This window comes from Scyliorhinus canicula, chromosome 12 (assembly GCF_902713615.1).
Source record: "Scyliorhinus canicula chromosome 12, sScyCan1.1, whole genome shotgun sequence".
Classification (NCBI taxonomy): Eukaryota; Metazoa; Chordata; class Chondrichthyes; order Carcharhiniformes; family Scyliorhinidae; genus Scyliorhinus; species Scyliorhinus canicula.
Genome location: NC_052157.1, coordinates 154,276,394 through 154,302,836, shown reverse-complemented (window position 1 = coordinate 154,302,836; position 26,443 = coordinate 154,276,394). Strand labels below are relative to the sequence as shown.

At 51.3% G+C, this 26,443-nt stretch overlaps 1 protein-coding gene across 2 annotated transcripts in view; it reads left to right on the top strand.

Moving 5' to 3' along the window:
* Window positions 1-25,476, top strand: part of nle1 (notchless homolog 1 (Drosophila)) — a 46,126-nt gene extending 20,650 nt beyond the window's left edge. Inside the window, exons 6-14 of one of the 2 annotated variants that reach the window (XM_038814597.1) lie at window positions 10,420-10,496; window positions 11,529-11,626; window positions 13,162-13,354; window positions 14,983-15,118; window positions 17,031-17,077; window positions 18,457-18,659; window positions 19,511-19,670; window positions 22,323-22,393; window positions 25,110-25,476. In XM_038814597.1, coding sequence (XP_038670525.1) covers window positions 10,420-10,496; window positions 11,529-11,626; window positions 13,162-13,354; window positions 14,983-15,118; window positions 17,031-17,077; window positions 18,457-18,659; window positions 19,511-19,670; window positions 22,323-22,393; window positions 25,110-25,122 — 998 coding nt within the window. In that variant the 3' untranslated portion in view covers window positions 25,123-25,476. The remainder of the gene's footprint in view (window positions 1-10,419; window positions 10,497-11,528; window positions 11,627-13,161; window positions 13,355-14,982; window positions 15,119-17,030; window positions 17,078-18,456; window positions 18,660-19,510; window positions 19,671-22,322; window positions 22,394-25,109) is intronic. The other variant, XM_038814598.1, reaches the window with a different exon arrangement.
* Window positions 25,477-26,443: the final 967 nt, after the last annotated feature.

Below are 26,443 nucleotides of genomic sequence, written 5' to 3'. Positions count from 1 at the left end.
AATCGCCCCCCCCCCGCCCCTTGCTGACGTTCACTCTCCTGCGAAGAAGTCAATGAATGGTTGCCTCCTTCGGGTGAACTCCAGTACAGATCCCCTCAAGGCGAACTTGATTTTTTCCATACCCAGAAAACTTGACATGTCCGAAAGCCATAGTTCGGTCTTCGGGGGTTTTGAGTCCCTCCATGCCAGCAGTATTCGCCGCCGGCCTATCAGGGAAGCAAAGGCCAGAACATCGGCCTCTTTCTCCCCCTGGACTCCCGGGTCTTCCGAAACCCCGAAAATTGCCACCCCTGGACTCATCACCACCCTTGTTTTCAGCACCCGGGACATGAACCCCGCAAATCCCTCCCAGTACCTCGTAAGCTTAGGGCATACCCAAAACATGTGTACGTGGTTCGCTGGTCCTCCCGCGCATCTAGCGCATTTGTCCTCTACCCCAATGAATTTGCTCATCCGAGCCACCGTCATGTGGGCCCGGTGAACGACCTTAAATTGAATCAGGCTGACCTGGCACATGTTGCGGCTAAGTTTACTCTACGCAGGGCTTCCGCCCATACCCCGTCCTCCATCTCCCCGCCGAGTTCCTCCTCCCATTTGAGTTTCAGTTGAGTTTCAGACTCTTCCCCCTTCATGAGCACCTTGTAGATATCCGAGACTCTACCCTCTCCTCCTTTTCCTCTAGAAATTATTCTGTCCTGAATCCCTATTGGCGGGAGGCGTGGGAAGGATGGGACCTGTCTGCAAATAAAGTCCCAAATCTGTAAGTAACTGAAGTAATTTCCCCATACCAGCCCAAATTTCTCCTCCAACCCCCTCAAGCTCGCAAAGCTCCCCTCCAGGAACATTTCGCCCACCCTCCTCACCCTGCCCGCCGCCATGTTCGAAACCCCCCATCCATGCTCCCGGGAGCAAACCGATGGTTATCACATATTGGAGCCCAGACAGACGCACCCACCTCCCCTACATGCCTCGTCCACTGGCCCCATATCCGCAGGGCCGCCCCCACTACCGGGCTGGTGGAGTACCTGGCTGGCGAAAGCGGTAGGGGAGCCGTGACCAGGGCTGCCAAACTGGTGCCCCTGCACGAAGCCGCCTCCACCCGCTCCCAAATAGACCCCGAACCCACCATCCATTTCCTTATCATGGCTATGTTAGCCGCCCAGTAGTAGTTGATCAGATTTGGCAACGCCAGTCCCCCCTCTCTGCAGTTCCTATCCAGCATCGCCTTCCTCACCCGCGGGGATTTTCCCGCCCAGACACCGCTCATAATGATTTTGCCAGTCCTTTTGAAGAAGGACCGCGGGATAAAGATAGGGAGGCACTTAAAAATGGAACAGGAATCTTGGGAGGATTGTCATCTTTACCATCTGCACCCTCCCCGCAAGTGATCGCGGGAGTGCATCCCATCTCCGAAACTCCCTCTTCATTTGTTCCATCACTCTAGTCAAATTTAACTTATGTAACCTGCCCCAGTCTCATGCCACCTGTGTCCCCAAGTATCGGAAACTTTCCCCAACCAGCCTAAATGGCAGCTCCTTCAGCCTATTCTCCTGGCCCCTTGCCTGCACTACAAACATCCCACTCTTGGTCATATTTAATTTGTACCCTGAGAACCGGCCAAACTTTCTCAGTATTTCCAGTATGTTGTCCATCCCGGCCAGTGGGTCCGACATTTACAGGAGCAGGTCATTCCCTTCTCTCAGAGCAATCGCTAACGGCTCTATGGCCAACGCGAACAGCAACGGGGAGAGTGGGCATCCCTGTCTGGTCCCGCGATGTCGTCTGAAATAGTCTGACGTCGTCCTGTTCTTCCTTACGCTAGCTTTTGGGGCCTGGTACAATAGTCTGACCCAATTAACCAGTCCCTCCCCGAACCCAAACCGTCCGAGTACCTCCCACAAATAGTCCCACTCCACCCGGTCAAAGGCCTTCTCAGCGTCCATTGCCACCACTACCTCCACCTCCTTGCCCGTCGGGGGCATCATAATCACATTAAGCAATCTTCTCAAGTTGGCTGCCAGCTATCTGCCTTTAACAAACCCTGTATGGTCGTCCCCAATCACCTCCGGTACACAGTCCTCAATTCTAATCACCAGGACCTTGGCCAGGAGCTTAGCGTCCACATTGATCAGGGAGATTGGCCTGTGTGACCCGCAGGATTCTGGGTCCTTGTCCCGCTTTAATATCAGCGCGATGGTGGCATGCGACATTGTCGGAGGCTTGACCCTCTCCAGTCTGATGAACCCGGCCATGTCGTTAATCCAGGAATCCGGGCTCGGGGAATTAAGCTGAGCCGTGCGCAAGAAGAGAATGAGTTCACCCGCCCCAGGGCGTCCGCCCACGTCCCATCGTCGATCTCTGCCCCTAGCTCCTCCTCCCACTTCGCTTTCAGCTCTTCCACCGAGGCCTCCTCCTCTTCCTGCATCATCTGATAAATCGCCGAGATCCTCCCCTCACCGACCCACGTCCCCGAGAGCACCCTATCCTGTACCCCTCTAGGCGGCAGTAGCGGGAACTCCGCCACCTGCCGCTTGACAAACACCCTAATCTGCATATACTTGAAAGCATTCCCGGGGGAAGGCCCCACTTCCCCTCCAACTCCTCTAAAGTCGCAAACTTCCCGTCGAGGAAAAGGTCCCCCATCCGCCTGATGCCTGCCCTATGCCAACTCAATAACCCACCATCCATTCTCCCTGGTGCAAAGCGGTGATTGCCCCGTATCGGGGCCCACACTGAGGCCTTCACTTCCCCCCCCCCTGTGCCGCCTCCACTGCTCCCAGATTTTGAGGGACGCCACCACTACCAGACTCGTAGAGTACCTTGCCGGGGGGAGTGGGAGCGGGGGCGTCACCAATGCCTCCAAACTCGTACCCACACAGGACGCCATCTACAACCTCTTCCATGCGGCAACCTCCCCCTCCATCACCCGCCTACGAATCATTGCCACATTCGCAGCCCAGTAATACCCACACAGGTTGGGCAACGCCAAACCGCCTGCCTCCCTTCTTCACTCCAGGAATACCCTCCTTACTCTCGGGGTCTTCCGCGCCCACACGAACCCCAGAATACTCTTATTAACCCTCCTTAAAAAAAAGCCTTCGGAATCAATATGGGGAGGCACTGGAAGAGAAACAAAAACCTCGGGAGCACCGTCATTTTAATCGACTGGACCCTGCCCGCCAAAGAGAGTGGCAGCGCGTCCCACCTCCTAAACTCTTCCTCCATCTGTTCCACCAGCCTCGAAAAGTTAAGCCTGTGCAGGACCCCCCAGCTCCTAGCTATCTGGCCCCAAGATATCTAAAGCTCCTCTCCACCCTCTTCAACGGGAGCTCCCCTATCTCCCTCTCCTGGTCCCCCAGGTGCAGCACAAACAGCTCACTTCCCCACGTTGAGCTTATAGCCCGAAAAATCCCCAAGTATCCTCAACACCCTGGCATCCCCCTCGCCGGATCCGCGATGAGCAGGGGAGACAAGGGGCACCCCGGCCTCGTCCCACGGGACAACAGAAAATCCTCCGACCTCCTCCCATTCGTCACCAAACTCGCTACCGGGGAGCTATACAGCAGCCTCACCCAGCTAATGAATCCCTCACCAAACCCAAACCTCCTCAGCACTTCCCACAGGTAGCTCCACTCCACCCTGTCAAAAGCATTCTCCGCATCCATCGATGCTACTATTTCCACCTCCCCATCCGCCGATGCCATCATCATGACATTAAGAAGCCGCCGCACATTAACATTCAGCTGCCTCCCCTTCACAAACCCCGTTTGGTCCTCATGGATAACCATCGGGACCACATCTTCCACTCTCCTGGACAGTATCTTCGCCAACAACTTTGCGTCCACGTTGAGGAGCGAAATCGGCCTGTAAGACCCGCACTGGAGGGGGTCCTTATCCCGCTTCAGGATCAGTGAGATTATTGCTCTAGACATCGTCGGGGGCAAAGCCCCCCCCCTCGCCTCATTCAGGGTCCTTACAAGCAGCGGGCCCAGCAGATCTGAGAACTTCTTAAAAAACTCCACCGTGAACCCATCAGGTCCCAGTGTTTTCCCTGTCTGCATACTCCCCAGCGCCTCCATCAGCTCCCCCAACTCGATTGGGGCCCCCAGACTCTCCACCCGCTCATCCTCTACTCTTGGGAACTCCAGCTTATCCAGAAAGCGGTCCATCCCGCCCACCTCCGTAGGGGGCACTGACCGGTACAGCCCCTCGTAAAAGGATCTGAACACCCCATTAATGCCCCTGCCACTCCGCACCAAGTTCCCTCCTGCATCTGTGACTCCCCCTATCTCTCTCACTGCCTCCCGCTTCCGGAGCTGGTGGGCCAGCATCCGACTTGCCTTCTCCCCATACTCGTATACCGCCCCCTGTGCCCTCCTCCACTGCGCCTCCGCTTTCTGGGCGGTCAGTATATCGAACTCCGCTTCCTCGAAAGCTCCTCTTCCGGGACATCCGCATACTTCCTATCCACCCTTACCATTTCCTCCACCAGCCTCTCCCTCTTGATCCTCTCCCCCCTCTCCCTGTACGCCCGGATGGATATAAGCTTCCCTCTAACTACTGCCTTCAGCGCTTCCCAAACCACCCCAACTTGCACCTCCCCATTGTCATTGGCTTCCAAATACCCCTCTATACCCCTGCGGACCCGGCCCCACACTTCCTCCTCTGCCAGAAGCCCTTCATCTAACCTCCATAGGTGGCGCTGATCCTTCCCCTCCCCCAGCTCCAGGTCCACCAAATGTGGAGCATGGCCAGATATGGCTATCGCCGAATACTCCGCCCCCACCACTCTCTGGATCAGCGCCCTGCTGAGGACAAAAAAGTCAATCCGGGAATAAGCCTTGTGAACATGGGAGAAAAAGGAGAACTCCCTACCCCCCCCCCCCGGCTTCAAGAACCTCCAAGGGTCTACCCCTCCCATCTGATCCATGAACCCCCTCAGCACTGAGGCCGCCGCCGGCCGCTCAACATTCACCGCATGAAGCCCGCATCGTCCCAGTTGGGGGCGTACACATTGACCAGAACCACCCGCTCCCCCTGAAGTATACCACTCACCATTACGTATCTACCTGCACTGTCCGCCATCACGCTTGACGCCATGAACGACAAGCTCTTGCCAACTAAAATCGCCACCCCCCCCCCCACAAAAGCTAGGGCCCCCATTAGCTGCGTAACCCCTGCCATCGTACTTCCGTAAGTCAGCCGACTCCTGCTGACCCCGGCTGCTCCCACCACCCCAACGACCCCCTCCGGTGTAACACAACCACCACTCCCCCCACCCAGTGCCGGCCCCGCCCACTGCTCCTCCAGCGCGGGAAGAAAGCCCGCGCTTCCATCTCAAACCCGGCCCCCCTGACCCAACACACGGGGAAAAAGAAGGGCGCGTGACCCAGCAGGACCGCGAACAGCTCCCCAGCCCTCCACCAGTGAAAAAACAAGAAAGCACCCAAATAAATAAATAACAGCCCCAAAAAGCGATAAAGCAGAAAAGCAAAAAGGCATCATCAAACACAACCAGTAAAAACGAAAGGATACCAAGGAGGACAAAGCCTCCGGACTATGTACATCATGCCCCAGCCCCCCAGTCCTCAGTTCGAGTCCAACTTCTCTGCCTGGAGAAAGGCCCAGGCCTCCTCCGGGGAATCGAAGTAGAGCTGGCGATCTTTGTAAGTGACCCAGAGGCGAGCCGGCTGTAGCAGGCCAAACTTCACCCCCTTCTTGTGAAGCACTGCCTTCGTCCAATTACAACCAACCCTTCTCTTCGCCACCTCCGCGCTCCAATCCTGATAAATCCTGATCTCTGCATTCTCCCACTTGCTACTCCTCTCCTTCGCCCATCTCAGCACACACTCACGGTCAACGAAGCGGTGAAAACGGACCAGCACCGCCCTAGGCGGCTCGTTCGGCCTGGGCTTCCTCAACAGCGCTCGATGGGCACCCTCCAGCTCCAAGGGGCCTTGGAACGACCCCGCGCCCATTAACGAGTTCAGCATCACCGCCATGTAGGCCCCCAAGTCCGAACCTTCCAGCCCCTCCGGGAGGCCCAGGATCCGCAGGTTCTTCCGACGGGAGCGGTTCTCCAGTTCCTCCATCCTTGCCAGCCATTTCTTGTGAAGCGCCTCGTGCGACTCCACCTTCACTGCCAGGCCCAGGAGTTCGTCCTCGCTCTCCGAGGCCTTTTGCCGTAGCTCTCGGATCTCCGCACCCTGAGCCGTCTGAGTCGCCATGAGCTTGTCCAGCGAGGCCTTAAACGGTTCCAAAAGCTCAGCCTTCAGCTCTCTGAAGCAGCTCCTGCTGCTCCTGCGCCTACTGCTGCCACGCTACCGGCTCCCCGCCCGCCGCCATCTTGTTTTTCCTGCCTCGCACCTTTCTCTGCTCCAAAGCCGATTTTTTTGACTGCTCCGCTCCTGGTCCAGTCCATCCACTGGCAGATAAGTGCAGTGGATGTGTTCCCACACGGGGAAAAGTCCAGCCAGCACTGCTATGGGCCCTTAAAAGAGCCCAAAAGACTAAAAATAGCGGGAGCTAACGAACGTGCGGCGGAGCTCCGCATCACCGCAGCCGGAAGTCCCTCCGAGAACTTTTTGTAGAACTCGACTGGGTATCCATCCGGCCCCGGGGCTTTCCCCGACTGCATGGCCTTTAGGCCCCCCAATACCTCCTCTGCTCTAATCGGGGCCCCCAGCCCGTCCACTAGTCCCCCGCCTACTTTTGGGAAGGTTAGTCCGTCTGGGAACCGTTTCATCTCCTCCGGGGTTTCAGAAGTGTAGAGCTTGCTATAAAAGTCCCGAAACACCTTATTCAGTCCTGGCGGGACCTCCACTCTGTTCCCCTTCCCGTCCACCACCCTACTTATTTCCCTGGCCGTCTCCCTCTTCCTGAGTTGCTGCGTCAGCAATCTGCTGGCCTTCTCCCCATGCTCACACACCACTCCCCTCGCCTTCCTAAGTTCTTCCACGGCTCTACTCGTGGATAGCAGTCCCAGTTCTGCCTGCAGTCTCCGTCTCTCCCTGCGTAGTTCCTCCCCCGGGGTGCATGCTCCTCGTCTATCCGATGGATCTCCTTAACCAATCTATCCATTTCTGCTCTGTCTGACCTATCCCTGTGAGCCCGAATGGAGATCAGCTCCCCTCTCGCTACTGCCTTCAGCGCCTCCCACAGGGTCGTTGCTGAAACCTCCCCCGTATCGTTCACCTGCAGGTAATTTTGCATACACTTCCGCAGTCTCTCGCATATCCCCTCCTCCGACAACAATCCTACGTCTAACCTCCATTGCGGGCGTTGATAATTCTCCCTGCAGACCTGCAGGTCCACCCAATGTGGGGCGTAGTCCGAAATAGTGATCGCCGAGTATTCTGTATTTTTTACCTCCCTTACACAGTTCCTGCTCATGATAAAGAAATCGATCCCAGAGTATACTCCGTGGACATGAGTAAAACGAATATCCCCTTCCCGTCTGCTGTCTGGCTCCCCATGGCTCCATGAACACATTCAGCTCCCTTGCCATTGCTGGGAGCCTACCCGTTCTGGGACATGACCGGTCCAGCCCCGGGTCAAGGACCGTATTGAAGTCCCCCCGCCCCCATAATCAACTTGTGTGAGTCTAGGTCTGGGATTTTCCCCAGCACTCTCTTAATAAAGTCAGCGTCGTCCCAATTCGGAGCATATATATTCACCAGCACCACTCTCCTCCCCTCCAGCTTGCCCCTTACCATACGGAATCTGCCCCCGCTGTCTGCGACTACGCCCTCCGCCTCAAATTGAACCCTTTTATTGATCATAATTGCTACCCCCCTGGACTTAGAGTGCAAGCCCGAGTGGAAGACCTGGCTGATCCAGCCCTTCCTTAGCCTAGTCTGGTCAGACACTTTCAGATGTGTCCCCTGCAGCATAATTACGTTCACCGTTAGAACCCGCAAGTGCGCGAACACATGTGCCCTTTTGACTGGCCCGTTTAGTCCTCTGACATTCCAGGTGATCAGCCTGGTTGTGCCCCCCCACGCACCGGTCAATCAATTTTTTTTTTTTTAAATTTAGATTACCCAATTATTTTTTCCAATTAAGGGGCAATTTAGCGTAGCCAATCCACCTACTCTGCACATTTTTTTGGGTTGTGGGGGCAAAAACCACGCAAACACGGGGAGAATGTGCAAACTCCACACGGACAGTGACCCAGAGCCGGGATTCGAACCTGGGACCTCAGCGCCGTGAGGCAGCTGTGCTAACCACTAGGCCACCGTGCTGCCCCGCCGGTCAATCATAGCCCTTCTTGGGCCCGCCCCTGGCCCATGTGCCGCGCCTCTTTTGGTTCGCACCTGGTGATTGGAGCAGTCACACTAAAATGGGAAAGGTCAAACGAGATGGGGACATCAAACAGCAAAGTGAAGCTGCTCCAGGTGTAATACAGTTCCAGCTGTGTAAACAGATAAGGGACACACGTCCCTTTCTGAGCATTAATAAAGTTACAACGCAGTAACACAGGACCTGTACACCCCGTAGGCAAAAGCTGCCAAAAATACAACCCAAGGCACCTTTAAAGCAGTAAACAGTCGGCCGTCAGTCCAGGCACAGTAGGCATCCCCCCCAGACAATAATTCTCGGACCCTAGCTTGGGGCCGTGGGTCCTTTTTGCGAGACCAGCCCCTGATCCCTCGCGAAGTCCATCGCTTCTTCGGGCTCGGAGAAGTAGTGGTGTTGGCCCTGATGCGTAACCCAAAGATGGGCCGGGAAGAGCAGACCAAACTTCACGTGCTTTTTAAACAAAACCTCCTTAACTTGTTTAAAGGCTGCTCGCCGCCTGGCCACCTCCTGGCTTAGGTCCTGATAGATGCGAAGAACACTGTTATTCCACGTGCTGCTCCTAGCGCTCTTTGCCCAATGCAGCACCCGCTCCTTCTCCATAAACCTGTGGAACCTGATCACCATCGGACGGCGGGGGGCCGGGGGGGGGGGGGGGGGGGGGGGGGGGACCGCCCCGGATGCACCTGTCTCGCCTACACCCTATGTGCCCCCTCCAGCTCTGGCGGTCGCGGAAAGGCTTCAGCCCCCCATCAGCTGCAGCAGCAGGTCAGCCACAAACGCTGTGGCATCGGCTCCCTCAGCCCCCTCCGGGAGGCCGGTGATCCTTGGATTTTGTCTGCGGGCTCTGTTTTCCAGCTCCTCTACTCTGTCCAGCAGTCTCCTCTGCCTCTCCTTCAACCAATCTAGCGCCGCAACCGTCTGCGTGTCCACCTGCTCCTCCACCGCCTCTCCCTGCTCCTCCACCGCCTCTCCCTGCTCCTCCACCGCCTCTCCCTGCTCCTCCACCGCCTCGCCCTGCTCCTCCACCGCCTCTCCCTGCTCCTCCACCGCCTCTCCCTGCTCCTCCACCGCCTCTCCCTGCTCCTCCACCGCCTCTCCCTGCTCCTCCACCCGCCTCTCCCAGCTCCTCTACCGCCTCTCCCAGCTCCTCTACCAGCTCCTCTACCCGCCTCTCCCAGCTCCTCTACCGCCTCTCCCTGCTCCTCCACCGCCTCTCCCTGCTCCTCCACCGCCTCTCCCTGCTCCTCCACCGCCTCTCCCTGCTCCTCCACCGCCTCTCCCTGCTCCTCTACCGCCTCTCCCAGCTCCTTAACCTTTTTGTCCTGGGCATCCAATCTCTGGTTCAGCTGATCCACTGCCTTCTGAAGTGGGTCCAAGTTATGCCGCTTCAACTCTTCAAAACTGCTCATAATCACCTGCAGCATGTTTTCCAGCGCTTGCTGGTTCGCTGAGGTCCGTAGGTCCGCCATCTTTGCTGCCGGGTCAGCTTCCCCTCCACCTTGCCTTTGTCCTTTTCTCTCCCGTTTTCGCTGCTTCCTGCTCGCCAGTGGTTCCATGCAGCTCTGCCCATTACTCAGCCCCTCCGTGGCCGTCTTTCCAGCGCTCAGCAGTCCCGAAGAAAACGGGGAACCAGGTCCACAACTCCCGCTGGAGTGAGAGCCACCGAATGCGCGGCTTACTCGCTCGTCGTCGCTGCCACCGGAAGTCCGGCTCCTTTGAACATTGCCCAAGTATCTAATTCCACTGCTTTATAATGGAGACATCAACCTATTTAAAATTGTGGACAGAGTTAATCTTGCCCATGCTACACTTTGAAAAGCCTAATTTCAAGGTATTAATGGTCCCGCTCTGAGCAAATGCAAATTAGTCCTCCTCCATTTCAGTGCCCTCTCTTTGATTATCTGTCTCACTTTAATTTAGCGGCATGTTTATAGCAGCAAGCGAAATGAGATTGAGCCCCTCGCAACCATTAACTCGCCCAAAAAAAAAAACCTCATCAAATGACCGTGGATGAGATAATTTCCCATTTGAGTAATGCGCGTTTCGTTAATAATTCAAAGGCTGCAGAATGGCCCGGAGTTAATGTGTCTGAAAAGAGTTGCAATTTATTTTCCTCAGGTCACAGGCACTGGGTGTTGAGCATCGCCTGGTCTCCAGATGGGAAAAAGCTGGCTTCCGGGTGCAAGAATAGTCAGGTATTTAATCTTCAAAACAAAACAAAAAACTCCCCTTCAAGGGTTGGCTGTATTTATCAAGCGTGTCAGTACTTTTTTTCTGGTTGTTGGTTAACTTTTTACTTTCGAACTGCCGTTCGCCACTCCTAGCAAAGGAATGGGGGAGAAAATGCTGTCTAAATAGGTTTCTTTTTAATGTTGCGCGTTTTAACATATTGCCATTAAGATAATCTTTATTATTGCAAGTAGGCTTACATTAACACTGCAATGAAGTTACTGTCAAAATCCCCTAGTTGCCACATTCCAAGGCCTGTTCGGGTATAGAACATAACAGCACAGAACAGGCCCTTCGGCCCTCGATGTTGTGCCGAGCAATGATCACCCTACTTAAACCCACGTAACCCGTATACCCGTAACCCAACAATCCCCCCCATTAACCTTACACTACGGGCAATTTAGCATGGCCAATCCACCTAACCTGCACATCTTTGGACTGTGGGAGGAAACCGGAGCACCCGGAGGAAACCCACGCACACACGGGGAGGACGTGCAGACTCCACACACACAGTGACCCAAGCCAGAATCGAACCTGGGACCCTGGAGCTGTGAAGCATTGAAGCTAACCACCATGCTACCGTGAGGCCCCTGAGGGTACACGGGGGGGAATTCAGAATGTCCAAATTACCTAACAAACACGTCTTTCGGGACTTGTGGGGGAAACCGGAGCGCCCGGAGGAAACCCACGCAGACACGGGAGAACGTGCCGACTCCACACAGACAGTGACCCAAGCCGGGAATCGAACCTGGGACCCTGGAGCTGTGAAGCACTGTGCTACCGTGCCCAACCGTTTACATTTCCCCTGAACACCCTGCTCGTCTCAGTAAAGCGACGGCACTTTGACCAATTGGCTTGTCAAGCATGGCCCGGGTACACAAGCTGGAGCCTGGGGAGAGATTTACGGAGGGATGTTTTTCTCTAGCAGAGCCGCTAAGCCCTTGCTCTTTTTTTCTTCTGTCTGTGGGTAAAGTTGTACGTTGCCTATTTAATTTCAGATATTCCTATGGGACCCCAGCACAGGCCAGCAAATGGGAAAGGTTCTGACAGGGCACTCTAAGTGGATCACGTATCTCTGCTGGGAACCGCTACATGTGTAAGTGGATACTTCATAAAACCGTGAGGCCGGCAAACAAGTGGAACTGTTGACAACAGTTTTAATTTTAGTACCCAGCAGGACTAGTGCATCTTCTCCAGGCGGTGTTTATGAGGATCAGCGACACTCCCTTAGTGCTGCACCGGAGGATCAGCACAGATAATTGTGCTCAAGCCCCTGTAGGTTTCTGACTCCGTTGAGTGCGAGATCAACTGAGACCTGTGGGTGGATTACTGCTGCTAATAGGATCCACGATGATTATTTTTTAAAACAAATTTAAAGTACCCAATTATTTTTTTTTCCAATTAAGGGGCAATTTAGCGTGGCCAATCCACCTGACCTGCGCATCTTTGGGTTGTGGGGGTGAAACCCACGCAGACACGGGGAGAATGTGCAAACTCCACACGGACAGTGACCCAGAGCCAGGATTCGAACCCGGATCCTCAGCGCCGCAGTCCCAGTGCTAACCACCGCGCCACAAGTCGCCCTCAAGCTGATTGTTGAAGCTGAAGCTGAAGCTGGATGGCACGATAGCACAGTGGTTAGCACTGTTGCTTCATAGCTGCAGGGTCCCAGGTTCGATTGCCGCCTTGGGTCACTGCCTGTGCGGAGTCTGCACGTTCTCCCCGTGTCTGCGTGGGTTTCCTCCGGGTGCTCCGGTTTCCTCCCACAAGTCCCGAAAGACGTGCTTGTTAGGTGAATTGGACATTCTGAATTCTCCCTCTGTGTACCCGAACAGGCGCCGGAGTGTGGGGACTAGGGGATTTTCACAGTAACTTCATTGCAGTGTTAATGTAAGCCTACTTGTGACAATAATAAAGATTATTAAATTTAAAATTAAAAACGGTGACACAAGAGCTTTTCTTTATCGAGAGTGTTTACCCACTTGTTTGGTCTCGCTGTTCTCCTCCCACACAGCCCAGTGTCCCAGCCAGCCCCTTATTTATAGTCTCCTTCAAGGAAGCAAATGGTCAAAACAAACTAACGAATGGATGGGGTTGACGGCCCTCCCCTATTTATACTCATAAAATAAACGAAAAAAATCAATAAATTCAACCGATGATAGAGGGCGACGGCTCCGGTGGAGCATTGCGGCTGGGGGGAGGGGGGCAGGGGGGGTCCAGGGGGCTCAAAGACAATGAATCACCATGTCACATTTCTCTTGACCGTAACAGTGATATTGACTTGACATTGAAGCAGAGATTTGGGAAGAGATTCCTTGTCTTCCATCTGCTATCGTGGGTCAGTGATACAGAGGGATCGGAAGGTGGGTGGAGCTGATGGAGGATACAGAGCACCCCCTGAGGAGAGGTGCTTATGGTGTGACCGTCACTGACCTCTGTCCCTAGCCTGATTATTTTTTTTTTAGCATTCAAAGTGGGATACGATCCTATCCCACATCTTGTCCATTGACTAAAATGTCTCAATTATACGCTTCGGGCAGAGATGATTGGTCCTCCGAATTGGGAGTGGTCTGATACAGCCACGGTGTTTGGTTCCTTAAACAAGTGCTGTCTTTCCTCCCGCATGTCTAGAAATCCGCAGTGCCGTTACCTGGCCAGCGCCTCCAAGGATGGCAGCATTCGGATATGGGACACGGTGCTGGGGCGTTGCGATAAAATCCTGACGGGGCACATGCAATCGGTAACCTGTGTGAAATGGGGCGGTGACGGCCTCATCTACTCCTCATCGCAGGACAGGACCATAAAAGTGTGGAGGGCCGAAGACGTGAGTTGGGTTCGCTTTTTGATGTGGCAATTCTGAGCGCAGGAAGGCCCGGTCGGGGAGGGAGGAGGGAAGAAGAATGTGGTCTCTTCGGTGCTGGGAAAGCAGGGGTGGGTGGAGAGGAGTTAGGAGGATGGAGGGATGGCGTGCATTCCTGTGTAGCCGTTCATGCGGCTGTCGATGCAATGTACGATTTCCCGAGCTCCGTGTGAGAACAAGCTATCGACCGGAGGCATTGGGAGCCCACGGCATCAACCTGTCCAGTAATGAGGTGTAGCAGGAAGCCACTGCAAGTGACAGAATCAGACTTTGAAAGGGGGGGGGGTGTCCATTTTAATGTGTGAAATTCAACATTTCAAGGAAAGTGAGAGGAAATACGGAAATACTGGGACCTTATTGTCTGGCAGTCGGTTTTTACATGGAGTTAGTTACAGCACAGAACCAGGGCCATTCAGCCCAGCTGCTCTGTGCTGGGTGTTCATGCCCCACACAAGTCTCCTCCCACCCTACTTCATCTCACCCTATCAGCATATCCTTCTACCCCTCTCCCCTTCATGTCTTTCTCTACTTTCTCCTGAAATGCATTTATGATTGGGGACGAGGATGGCACCGCTGTACTGTCACTGGTCTAGTAATCCAGAGCCCCCAGGCTCCACCAGGGGAGCCGGTGAAAGTTAAATCCAATGAATAAATCTGGAGTTGAAAGCTAGTCTAGGTCGTGGCGATTGTGGTTTAAAAACTCCTCGGGTTCACTAATGTCCGTTCGGGAAGGAAATCTGCCATCCTTACCCGGTCTGGCCTACATGTGACTCCAGATCCACCGCAATGTGGTTGATTGCCCCTCTGAAATGGCCGGGCAAGACACTGAGTTCAATTCGGGATGGGTAACACATGCTGGACTTGCCAGTGACGCCTACATCATAAAGAAAAAATTACATTTGCCTCAAAGTTCCACGTTCTCACAGCTCTCTGGATAAAGCCTTTTCTGCTTACTGTCTTTTATCTTTGTTCCTGTAAGTGGCTACAGTGTCCACCCTGTCAATAAGCCTTAGGTCAGTGTGTTGATGCGAGTGCATTCGCTCTTTTTTAAATATAAATTTAGTGTACCCAATCCATTTTCTCCAATTAAGGGGCAATCCAGCGTGGCCAATCCACCCACCCTACACATCTTTTTTGTTTTTTTGGGTTGTGGGGGCGAACGTGCAAATTCCACATGGACAGCGTCCCAGAGCCGGGACTGAACCCGCGACCTCGGCACCGCGAGGCAGCAACGCCTGCCACCGCGCTGCCCCCAGCCCGTTTACTCTGGAGGTGAACGTACATCGATACATTGCCATTGGCAACAACCTGGATTCTTTTACTGCCATTCAAGACCATTCTCAAAACGCTCCACCTTTGTGTGGGTTACCAGTTTTGAATTTGCGGATCAGTGTTGCGTGTTGAAATGGTTTAAGGAAAAAGGTTTGTGTACAGACTGTGTTTCTGTACATAATGTATTGCAGATTACACGTGCCTGACCTTGCGAATGTTCTGCACTGTATATTAAGGTCTTGGTAATTATTATTCTTTTTTGTTTCCATGTGAAACATACTGAGGCCAGTTTGGTAACTGTTTGTATGGTCTATTTTCAGGGAGTCATGTGTAGAACACTCCAGGGTCACGCTCACTGGGTAAATACAATGGCACTCAGCACGGACTACGTACTGCGGACTGGGGCTTTCGAACCCGCTGAAGCCACAATCGTTGCCCGGGACAGGAATGATTCTTGTGGGTAAACGCGCAGCCTTTCCTTACCACGTTTTCTCAACCAATTTTTGTCTTCAGATTTATCCCAAAATGTAAGCTCCTCCTTTTGCTCACTCCCGTCCATTCCACACGGAGGGATTTAGTTTTATGTCCACACCTCCTCATCTCTCTCTAAGACGTTAAAGGACAAGCCGGTCAGTCGCCGACCTGGGGGGTGGGGGTGGGGGCCTGAGATTTACTAAGCTAAACTGCCGTCTCAATGTGCTTGGTTGCTAGGCTGAGTAATCCAAAGTGCCCTTCAGAATTGCCATCTGAACCTTGAACTCCCAACATGAACACATCTCAGTAAAATGACTGCTTAGGATTTGAAATGTAGAGAAATAAAGGTTGCTGGAAATTTAGTACGACCTAATTTATATGGTCCAAGAATGGAACCTTCAACCTCCTGAGTATGTCAGGAAGTAGGCCATTCAGCCCCTCGGGCCTGTTCTGCCATTCAATGAGATCATGGCTGATCTATGGCCTAACTCTATATGTCTGCCTTTGGTCCATGGCCCTTAGATTTTTCAAAAATCTAGCTCTCGCAGATTTGCAATTAACAACGGTTCTAACTTCAGCTGCTGTTGGTTCCAAACCTCTACCACCCTTTGAGTGAAGAGGTTCCTCCGAACATCTCCCCTGAGCACTTGAACCCTAATTTTCCGACTGTGCCCTCTGGACTTAGAATCTCCAATCAATGGAAATAGTTTATCTTTATCTACCCTGCCTTTCCCTGCTAATATCTGAAATACTTCGATCAATCGCCCCTTAACCTTCTAAATTCTTGCAAATACAGGCCTAATTTGTGTAATCTCTCCTCATAATTTAACTGCTGTAATCCAGGTGTCATTTTTGTAAATCTATGTTGCGCACTCTCCCAAGGCCAAAGTATCCTTCCTGAGGTGTGGTGCCCATAACTGCTCACAGTGACTCCCAAGTGGGGTCTAACGTGGGTTTTGTATGGCTGCAGCCTAAATTCTGCGTCTTTACACTCCAGTCCTCCAGGCATAAAGGCAAGCGTTCCATGAGCCTCTTTGATTATTTTCTGCACTCGTTCGAGGCATTTTAACGAACTATGCACCCGAACCCCCAAGTCTCTTTGGATATTGTCTTTACCAATGTCGTAAAAACCCATCTGGTTCGCTAATGTCTTTGCGGGAAGGAAATCTGCCATCCTTACCTGGTCTGGCCTACCTGTGACTCCAGACCCACAGCAATGTAGTTGACTCAATACCCTCTGAAATGGCCGAGCAAGCCACTCCGTTGTATTCAACCGCTACGGAAATACAAAAAAGGAATGAAGCCGGATCGCCCGGCATCGATCCAGCTCTGTCGACCCTCCTTACTAACATCTGGGGGGGGCAGCATGGTAGCATAGTGGTTAGCACAGTTGCTTCACAGCTCCAGGGTCCCAGGTTCGATTCCCGGCAAGGGTCACCGTCTGTGCGGAGTCTGCATGTTCTCCCCGTATGTGCGTGGGTTTCCTCCCACAGTCCAAAGGTGTGCGGGTTAGGTGGATTGGCCATGCTAAATTCCCCTTAGTGTCCAAAACAAAAAGGTTAAGTGGGGTTACTGGGTTACGGATGCCAGATGAATGCAAGTTGTTGTTGCTGAACCAGCATTGACATATATAAGAAGCAGGCATCTCTTTTTCCCCCTCCCCCGCTTCACAGCATGTTCTAAATATAGCCCAGCTTTGTCACGTCATGCAGGGAACTGGGAAACAGTGCAAATTAAGGTCTGTTTCTTGCATGTTAGCACAGTTAACATGTATTTCAATTAATTCGAGAAGCTGCGTGTTGCTCAGTGTGTGGCCGGCAGCCTGGTAAAAGGTCTGTTGATGAAACTACTGGACTCTCCCCTTCTCATTTTCTCCTAATGGTTTATTTTGCAGTGGAGGAGCTGAAGCAAAAGGCTTTGCAGAGATATGAGCAAACCAGGGTAAGGGAGCAGAATACAAGTTCAAAGCTATTGATTGCTAAGACCTGCTGCAGGTGGCCTGATGTTTAATTTGCATTTGATAAGGTTACGGGCAAGAGGTTCTCAGCCAAAGTGAAAGGGATTGGAGGCAACCTTGGGACATGGGTTGGTAATTGGCCGGGAGGCCGGAAGCAAGGGTGCGGGCTTAAAGGGAATGTACCCTGATGTTTCCCAGGCATCTGTAATGGGGCTTCTGCTCTCCACCATCTCCATCAATGCACATACTTTACATAGCGGGTGGTAATGACTTGGGGCTGGCTGCTTACGAGGGTGGCGGAGGTGGAGTCGATTAGCGTGGCCAATCCACCTACCCTGCACATCTTTGGGTTGTGGGGGCGAGACCCACGCAGACACGGAGAATGTGTGCTAACTCCACACGGACAGTGACCCGGGTCCGGGATTGAACCCGGGCCTCGGCGCCGTGAGGCAGCGGTGCTAACTGGCGACAGGAATTTTGTCGGGTACTTGAGGATAATGGCCTGACGGAGGGTGCAGAGATAGGGCGGGAACACAGGACTGATTGGGATGCTCTGCTGAGAGCCGGCATGGACTAAGTGGGCCAAAGGGCCTCGTGTTGTGCCCTCGTGACCGCATGACATCAGTGACCTGGCTGGAGGATGTATGTATGCCCAAGGTGGCTGAGACACGATGGACAGAGGCACGATGAGTTGTGTCGATGGGATCGGAGTGGTGCAAAAGGACATGGACAGATTGAGCGAGCGTGCTGGCTGGAGTTTGAAGGAAGAAAGCGTGGGATCATCCCAGAAAAATAAGCATTGAGACATTTTTGTAAAGCCGAGAAATGAAGGGCTGCAGAGAAGTGAGCACAGTGTTCATCACTGCTATCTTTGCATAAATTTGGTTTGTATTCTGATGGGGTGTATTTACTTGATAATTTAAAAGTGATAACTGCTTTCTGGAAAGAATTCAAACCTACTGTTTTGGTAAAAAGGGTTTTTCTGGTTTATTGGATGTAGTCATCAAATTGAAACAGTTGTAAGGGAAGTTATTAAGGGTTTTATATATATATAGAGAACTGTAGCTGTGTGAGGTATTTATATTTGTAGTTGATAAAAATGCTTACTGTGTGTGTTTATAGAAATATTAACTGAGTTCATAGAATAAACTTTGTTTTTGATTAAAAGTGCTTAATGCCTCTGTTGAATAACACCTGAAAGGCAGATCCGTGTACTCATCATAACCAAAATAAATAAACAATTGTAGGTCAGGTAAACTCCATGATATACTTTGGAGTTTTCTAAACCCTGGCCCATAACAGGAGCCTATGTTATTGATGTCCCTGTCACCAAACTGATCCTCTTCTTTCTCTCTCTCTCTAGGGTCAGGGGCAGGAGAGGCTGGTTTCGGGGTCGGATGACTTCACCCTTTTCCTGTGGATGCCCGCGGAGGATAAGAAACCCCTGGCGCGATTGACGGGCCACCAAGCTCTTATAAATGAAGTCTGTTTCTCCCCCGACACTCGGCTCATTGCCAGCGCCTCCTTTGACAAATCAGTGAAGCTTTGGGATGGCAGGACTGGCAAGTAAGCTTCCCAACTTGCTTTCCTAAAATAAGGGTTTGCATTTGTATAACGCCTTTCGCGACCGCGGGCTGTCACACCGCGCTTCGCAGCGAAGTAAAAAAACATCGTGAAGTGTAGTCACAATGTAGGAATGGTGACAGCCAAATTGTGCACAGCAAAGTTCCACAAAGAAGCAATGGGGGAGGGTTGGATTGGTTGGGTTGGGTTGGTGCAGAATTGCTTCAGCCCTCGGGTGCCGATTCAGATACGGATCCATGCTTACTGTCTGTCGGTCCAGAGTTCAAAACTGCTCTTCCCTCAACACAGACTTACTTCCAGAGGTCATGTTGACTTGTAAGGACTCCAGTTGTAAGGGCCCTGTTCACTCCATAGTGCGGGTCTACTGAGATTGACGGGAAGAATTGAGAGAGTTCTACTCTGTAGTTAGCTCAACAGCTCTACACTGTCTCTGCATGCTTCCAATTCTGGCCACTTTTGCATCACTGATTTTCGCCACTTCACCATTGTCAGCCCTGCCTCCAGCTGCTTGAGGCCTTAAGCTCCAGAATTTGCTCCCTAAACCTCTTGGCCTGTCTCACCTCCTTTATAAGACACCCCTTAAAACCGATCGCTGTGACCAAGCTTGCAGCCGCCTTGTCATGTTTCCTTCTGTGGCTCGATGTTGAATTTTGTTCGGTAATGGCTCTTGCGAAGCACCTTGGGAAGTGTCGAAGAAGTTATATAAATGCAAGTTCTTGTGTTGATCCAGGAAGCAGTTGTTTGAAATGGTTGGTTGTCCAGTTATCCAGGCTAGCACTTTCCCATTTGATTTAAATCAAGCCGAGTGACTTGGGCCTTCTGTTTGTTCGTAGATACCTGGCGTCCCTCCGAGGTCACGTGTCGGCGGTGTACCAGATTGCGTGGTCAGCGGACAGTAGGCTGCTGGCGAGTGGTAGCAGTGACAGCACGTTGAAGGTGTGGGATGTGAAGACCCGGAAGTTGTCTGTTGACCTTCCTGGTCATGCTGACGAGGTGAGGCATCTTCCCTGAACAGAAAATGTGCTTCCCGTTAAACTGAAATTTAAAGTGGGCAGCACGGTAGTACAGTGGTTAGCACTGCGGCTTCACAGCGCCAGGGTCCCAGGTTGGATTCCCCGCTGGGTCACTGTCTGTGAGGAGCCTGCACGTTCTCCCCGTGTCTGCGTGGGTTTCCTCCGGGTGCTCCGGTTTCCTCCTGCAGTCCAAAGATGTGCAGGTTAGGTGGATTGGCCATGCTAAATTGCCCTTGGTGTCCAAACAAAAAGGTGGAGTGGGGTTACTGGGTTACAGGGATAAGGGTGGAGGTGTGGGCTTGGGTTGGGTGCTCTTTCCAAGGATTGGTGCAGACTAGATGGGCCGATTAGCCTCCTTCTGCACTGCAAATTCTATGAAAAGGAAGAAATAGCTTTGACTATTATAGACTTATGTCTATGTTTAATGGGTTTAAAAATTGGAATGGACGTTGATTGTTGGGTTTGTGGAACCTGACCTTCCATTAACTTAACCATGGAAGCTCCGTATTACGTAGCCTATGGTTAATAATAATAATAAACGGTTCAACTGGCCTCTGCCTCTGTTTATGTCCCATATGAACAGATACATGGGAACAACCACCATCCCCCTCCAGGTTAACACACACCATCCTGACTTGGAAATATATCGCCGTTCCTTCACTGTCGCCGGGACAAGATCCTGGAATTCCCTCCTTATAACAGCACTGTGGCTGTACCTATACCTCAGGGACTGCAGCAGTTCAAGAAGGCAGCTCACCACCACCTTCTCAAGGGCAATTAGGGATGGGCAATAGATGTTGGCCTAGCCAGCGATGCCCACATCCTGTGAATGAATGAAAAATATACCTTCCATCAGCTCGTCCGAGCAACGTATCGTGTTCCTTTCTCAGTCTTGCACTTATCCAGCTTCCCCTGAAGTGCATCTATGCAACTCGCTTCCACCATTCCTTCCAGTAGAAAGTTCTTAACACTTTCCGAGTTAAGAAAAATGTACCTTCTGAATTCCTTGTTGGATTTAATAGCGACTGGCCCAGTCCGGGCCTCCTGCGTACCCACAATCGGTGGCCACTTTAGGCCCTAAACTCTGGAATTCTCTCCCTGAACCTCTATGACTTAACTCTCACTTCCTTTAAGATGCTCCTTAAAACCTGTTCTTTCTCCACATTTTCGGTCATCTGTCCTGATATCTCCTTCGGTGACTGGGAATGAAAACTTGTTTGGCAATGGCTCCTGCACCTCAGGAAGTTTTCCTAGGCCGGGGGATGATCGCTATCCCATCCATACCCTCCCATCATCAGTGCACTGCAGTGATTCACCAACCTTCCATCCGCAGCTCTTTCCAAACCCACAATCTCTGCCTTCCAGAAAGACGAGGGCAACAGACACTTGGGAACGCCACCACCTGGAGGTTCCCTTCCAAGTCACTCGCCATCCCGACTTGGAACTATATCACCGTTCCTTCACTGTCGCTGGGTTAAAAGCTGGGAATTCCTTCCCTATCAGCACTGTGGGTGTACCTACACCACATGGACTGCAACAGTTCAAGAAGGCACCTCACCACCACCTTCTCAAAGCAACAAATGCTGGTCTAGCCAGCCAGCCACGACCACATCCCAGGAGTATTTTCAAAGGATGCAAGGGTTTAATTTCAGAGATGGGGCACAATGACATTGATGGGATGGGAAATGAACACTGGGGCAAGGAGAGGGAGGCACAGTGGCTAGCACTGCAATCTCCCAGCACCAGGGACCCGGGTTCAATTCCGGCCTCGGGTGACTGTGTGGAGTTTACGCGTTCTTCCCATGTCTGCATGGGTTTCCTCCGGGAGCCCCGGTTTCCTCCCAAAGATGTGCAGGGGATAGGGCGGGGGTGTGGGCTCTTCCCAAGGTCGGTGCAGACTCGATGGGCCGAACGGCCTCCTGCACTGTAGGGATTCTATGAGCAAATGATAGACGAAATAAATGGAAGGTTTTCTATGAAACGACCACGTGTCGAGATGCAGTTTTCCACCCTCTGCCCTTCGGTGAAATAATTGAAGGTACTCTGAGCCGGAGCCCTCGAGTGGCGTGAGCCTTTGACACACAGTCGGCCCAAAGATGACCACTACACTGTCATTCTCATTTAGAAAGACCGTAAACTGTTCAGTCTTTGTACTTGTGATTGAAATGTCATCTGAGCTCTCCTGTTCTATGGGACCAGTTTAGCTCAGTTGGCCGACTCGTGATGCAGACAGAGCGAGGCCAGCAGCGCGGGTTCGATTCCCGTACCGGCTGACGTTATTCGCGAAGTCTTCTCAATCTCTCCCCTCTCCTGAGGTGTTGTGACCCTCAGGTTAAATCACCAGCAGTCAGCTCTCCTCCCTCAAAGGCCAAAGCAGCCTATGGTCATCTGGGGCTATGGTGAATTTACCTTACTCCCTGAGTGAATTGGAGGATCTCTTATCAGTTTGTTTTCAAAAACTATTATATATAAATTTCCAGAGATTCCGTCAGTCCATTCTATGCCAGTTTGATGCATGCCAGAGCCATTTGTGATGTACCAGGCAAACTGCAGCCAGTTGGCTGATGGTTGAGAGTCTGGACAATAACCACTGGGGTCAGAATATAAAAATGTTTCCGTTCTATACTTTCAGGTCTACGCTGTCGATTGGAGTCCTGATGGACAAAGAGTCGCAAGTGGTGGAAAAGACAAAGTTCTGAGAATGTAAGTAGGGAAAGGAGATGGAATTGATCCACTGTGTGCTTGTTGGAATGAGAAAGTTAGGGGGACTGGAGCTTGAGCTAAACTTTCTCCAAACTTTTCAAAAACTACTTTATTTAAATTTGTAACGGCACTGATGTCACACTCTGACTTTTTCAGAAATCTCCTTAATCTCAGCAATGACATAAAGGGCTAAAAATTATTTCTAAATTGTTATTATGGGAACACTGCAGATCGGGCAGCTTAAATCCTGCTCTTGGCCTTGCCTCTTTTGTTCTTCCCTTTTTGCTCGCTCTTCTCTCTTTCTCTCCTTTTCTCTCTCACTTTTCTTCCTCTCTGTCTTCCTCTTTCTCTCCTTTTCCCCCTCTCTCTCTCTCGCTCTCTCTCTCCCTCTCTCTCTCTCTCTCTCTCCCAACCTTTCTCTCTCTCTCTCCCACCTTTCTCTCTCTCGTCATCTCTACTCCTCTCATCTCTCTCATCTCCACCTTTCTCTCTCTCTCTTCTCTTCACCTTTCTCCTCGTCTCCACCTCTCTCTCCTTCCACCTCTCTCTCTCATCCACCTCACTCTCCCTCTCTCCAACTCTCTCCCTCCCTCTCCTCTCTCTCTCCATTGTCTTCACCTCTCTCTCTCTCTCTCTCTCTCTCTCTCTTTCTCCGCCTTTCTCGCTCTCCACTTTTCTCTCTCCACCTCTCTCCACTTTTCTGTCTCTCTCTCTCTCCACCTCTCTCTCTCTCTCTCCACACTCTTCCTCTTCTCTCCTCCATCCACCTCTCTCTCCTCACCGATTCCCTCCCCTCTACTGATCTCCTTCCACCTACCTATCCTCTCTCTCCTCTCACCACACACTCATCCACTTTTCTCTCTCTCTCCACTTTTCTCTCTCTCTCTCCACTTTTTTCTCTCTCTCTCCACTTTTTTCTCTCTCTCTCTCCACTTTTTTCTCTCTCTCTCTCCACTTTTCTCTCTCCACTTTTCTCTCTCTCTCCACTTTTCTCTCTCTCTCTCCACTTTTCTCTCTCTCTCTCTCCACTTTTCTCTCTCTCTCTCTCTCTCCACTTTTCTCTCTCTCTCTCTCTCCACTTTTCTCTCTCTCTCTCTCTCTCTCCACTTTTCTCTCTCTCTCTCTCTCTCCACTTTTCTCTCTCTCTCTCTCTCCACTTTTCTCTCTCTCTCTCTCTCTCTCTCCACTTTTCTCTCTCTCTCTCTCTCCACTTTTCTCTCTCTCTCTCTCTCTCTCCACTTTTCTCTCTCTCTCTCTCTCTCTCCACTTTTCTCTCTCTCTCTCTCTCTCTCTCCACTTTTCTCTCTCTCTCTCTCTCTCTCCACTTTTCTCTCTCTCTCTCCACTTTTTTTTTCTCTCTCTCTCTCTCTCTCTCTCTCTCTCTCTCTCCCCACCTTTCTGTCATCTCTCTGTGTGTCTCTTTCTCTCTCTTTCCCATGATTGAAGTTACCTGACCAGCTGACTGTTCCCAGCCCTTTCTAATTTTTGTTTCAGAATTACAGCATCTTAAATACTTTTCTTTTAAATAGTTATTATTGGGTGCACAATCCTAATTGGGCAATCAAAACATATTTCAAAACAAACCAGTGAAGTTCATAGTCCAGAAAAATGTGAGTTAAAATTCTAATGGGGTGAGGAAATCTCCCATAACTGAGTGCCCAACTTGCCTCCTTAACCAGGAAGTCTGTGTGGAATGGTCCATATAATAATAATCTTTATTAGTGTCACAAGAAGGCTTACATTAACACTGTCATGAAGTTACTGTGAAAATCCCCCCACACAAAACCACAATTTGTTGTATGTAACCTGATCTCTCCTCTATTTGTCAATGTTCTGTTAAGCCAAGCAATTGGCCATAACATATGGTGCAGCAAAACAAACTTTTTCCTGTCCATTGACGGCCAGTTTCCAGAAGTTTGATAACAAAGTTGGAATTATGAGATTTTCTCTTGCATGCCACTCATGTTGATTTAAATTATAGTCCAATCATGTCATCTGCAACTAATAATCTTTATTATTGTGAAAAGTGAAATTGTTACTGTGAAAAGCCCCTAGTCGCCACACTCCTGTTCGGGTACACAGAGGGAGAACTCAGAATGTCCAAAAATACAACTAACAGCACGTCTTTCAGAACTTGTGGGAGGAAACCGGAGGACCCGGAGGAAACCCACGCCGTTACGGGGAGAACGTGCAGACTCCGCACAGACAAGCCGGGAATCAAACCTGGGACCCTGGCGCTGTGAAGCAACAGTGCTAACCACTGTGCTACCATGCCCTCTGGGATTGAGCAAGTAATTTCACTGTTCAAGTCTGTTTGAAGTTAATGTGGCAACAAAATAATAGTGAAAGAGATGAGAGTGGGCTGAGAGATTAGGATTTTGACGAGGGGACCGAGCGGGGAAAATCATTGCATTGTTTTCGATTTTTGAGTGCACAGCAGCACAGTATGTGAAAGCAATTGATTGCCGCCATATGGGGGAAGATCAGTAGATATAAAGGTCAAAGCTAACTGCGCATACTTTCCTTTTAAACAGTACCTGGTGTAAGGTAGCACTGACCGATGACACTTTGGGGGCAGTTTGTGCATTGACCTCTTTAGTGGGGGACATCCTGGGGCATCAAAAGACCCAAACTGGGGCAACATTTAAGTTGTTTGTCAATATATATTACAACCAGATCTTGCACTGAGCAGCATGATGTGTCCTCTGTTTTACAGCTGGAGGTGGTGATGCCGCAGAACCGTTCCCAAGAGATCCTGGTTTTATTTCCTGGAATGCACCTTTGCCGACCATGTTCAGCGGGATGTCCGTGACCACAGGAAACTTGCGTCTTTCAGTGAAGGACTGGTGTCACTTTGGAGTGCCTGAATAAACCAGTCTTTTTCGTTGTATGGGACACAGAGCGTCACATGCCACACACACACAAAGGATGTGTGGTCATTCTGTTATGCGAGTGCCCCAATATCCCATTGTAATAATCAGACAGAAGTCTTTGTACATACACGAGGTGTCAAAATAAGCACCGCCTTACTGGATTGCGATACAGTATTTTAATAAATAATAAACAGTCACTAACAACTTCAATCAACTCAGGATAAACTTTTTTTACCCAGAGAGTGGGCGGCACAGTAGCACAGTGGTTCACACTGTTGCTTCACAGCTCCAGGGTCCCAGGTTTCCGGCTTGGGTGACTGTGCGGAGTCTGCACATTCGCTGTGTGGGTTTTGTCCGGGTGCCCCAGTTTCCTCCCACAGTCCAAAGATGTGCAGCTTAGGTGGATTGGCCATGCAAAATTGTGCCTTTGTGTCCAAAAAAGGTTAGATTGGGTTACGGGGATAGGGTGGCGATGTGGGCTTAAGTGGGGTGCTCTTTCCGAGCGCCGGTGCAGACTCGATGGGCCGAATGGCCTCCTGCACTGTAAGTTCTATGAATGCTTAGCACGTGGAACTCATTCCCATGCGGAGTGGTTTGGGCAAATAACACTGATGTTTTTCAGAGGAAGCTAGGTAACTAAATAAAGGGGAGTGAGACAGTGTCGAGTTACAGGGGGTTTACATGGAGCATAAACCTTGGCACAGGCCTGTTGGACTGAATGACCTGTGTCTGTGGTGTAGATTCTATGTCGTGTCACCATCCACCCCACTGGGAGAGTCAGTGGCGTAGTGGTAATATCGCTAGATAAGTAATCCACGGGCCCAAACTAATGCTCTGAAGACATAGGTTTAAAGCCCACCAGCTGGAGACATTTCAATTCAATCCATTAAAATCTGGAACTGAAAGTTCATCTCCGTAACGGTGGCCATGAAACCAGTGTTGATTGTTGTAAAAGCCCATTGTGTTCATTAATGTTGTTTGGAAGGGAAATCTGCCGTCTTAACCCGGTCTGGCCCACGTGTGACTCCAGACCCAATGTGGCCGACTCCTGACTGCCCTCTGGAATGGCCTCGCGGGCCACTCGGCTCGAGGGCAGTTGGAGGTGGGCAGCAAATGTTGACCTTGCCACTGATGCCCACATCCCATGAACGAATAAATCAAAGAGTTTATTTACCTT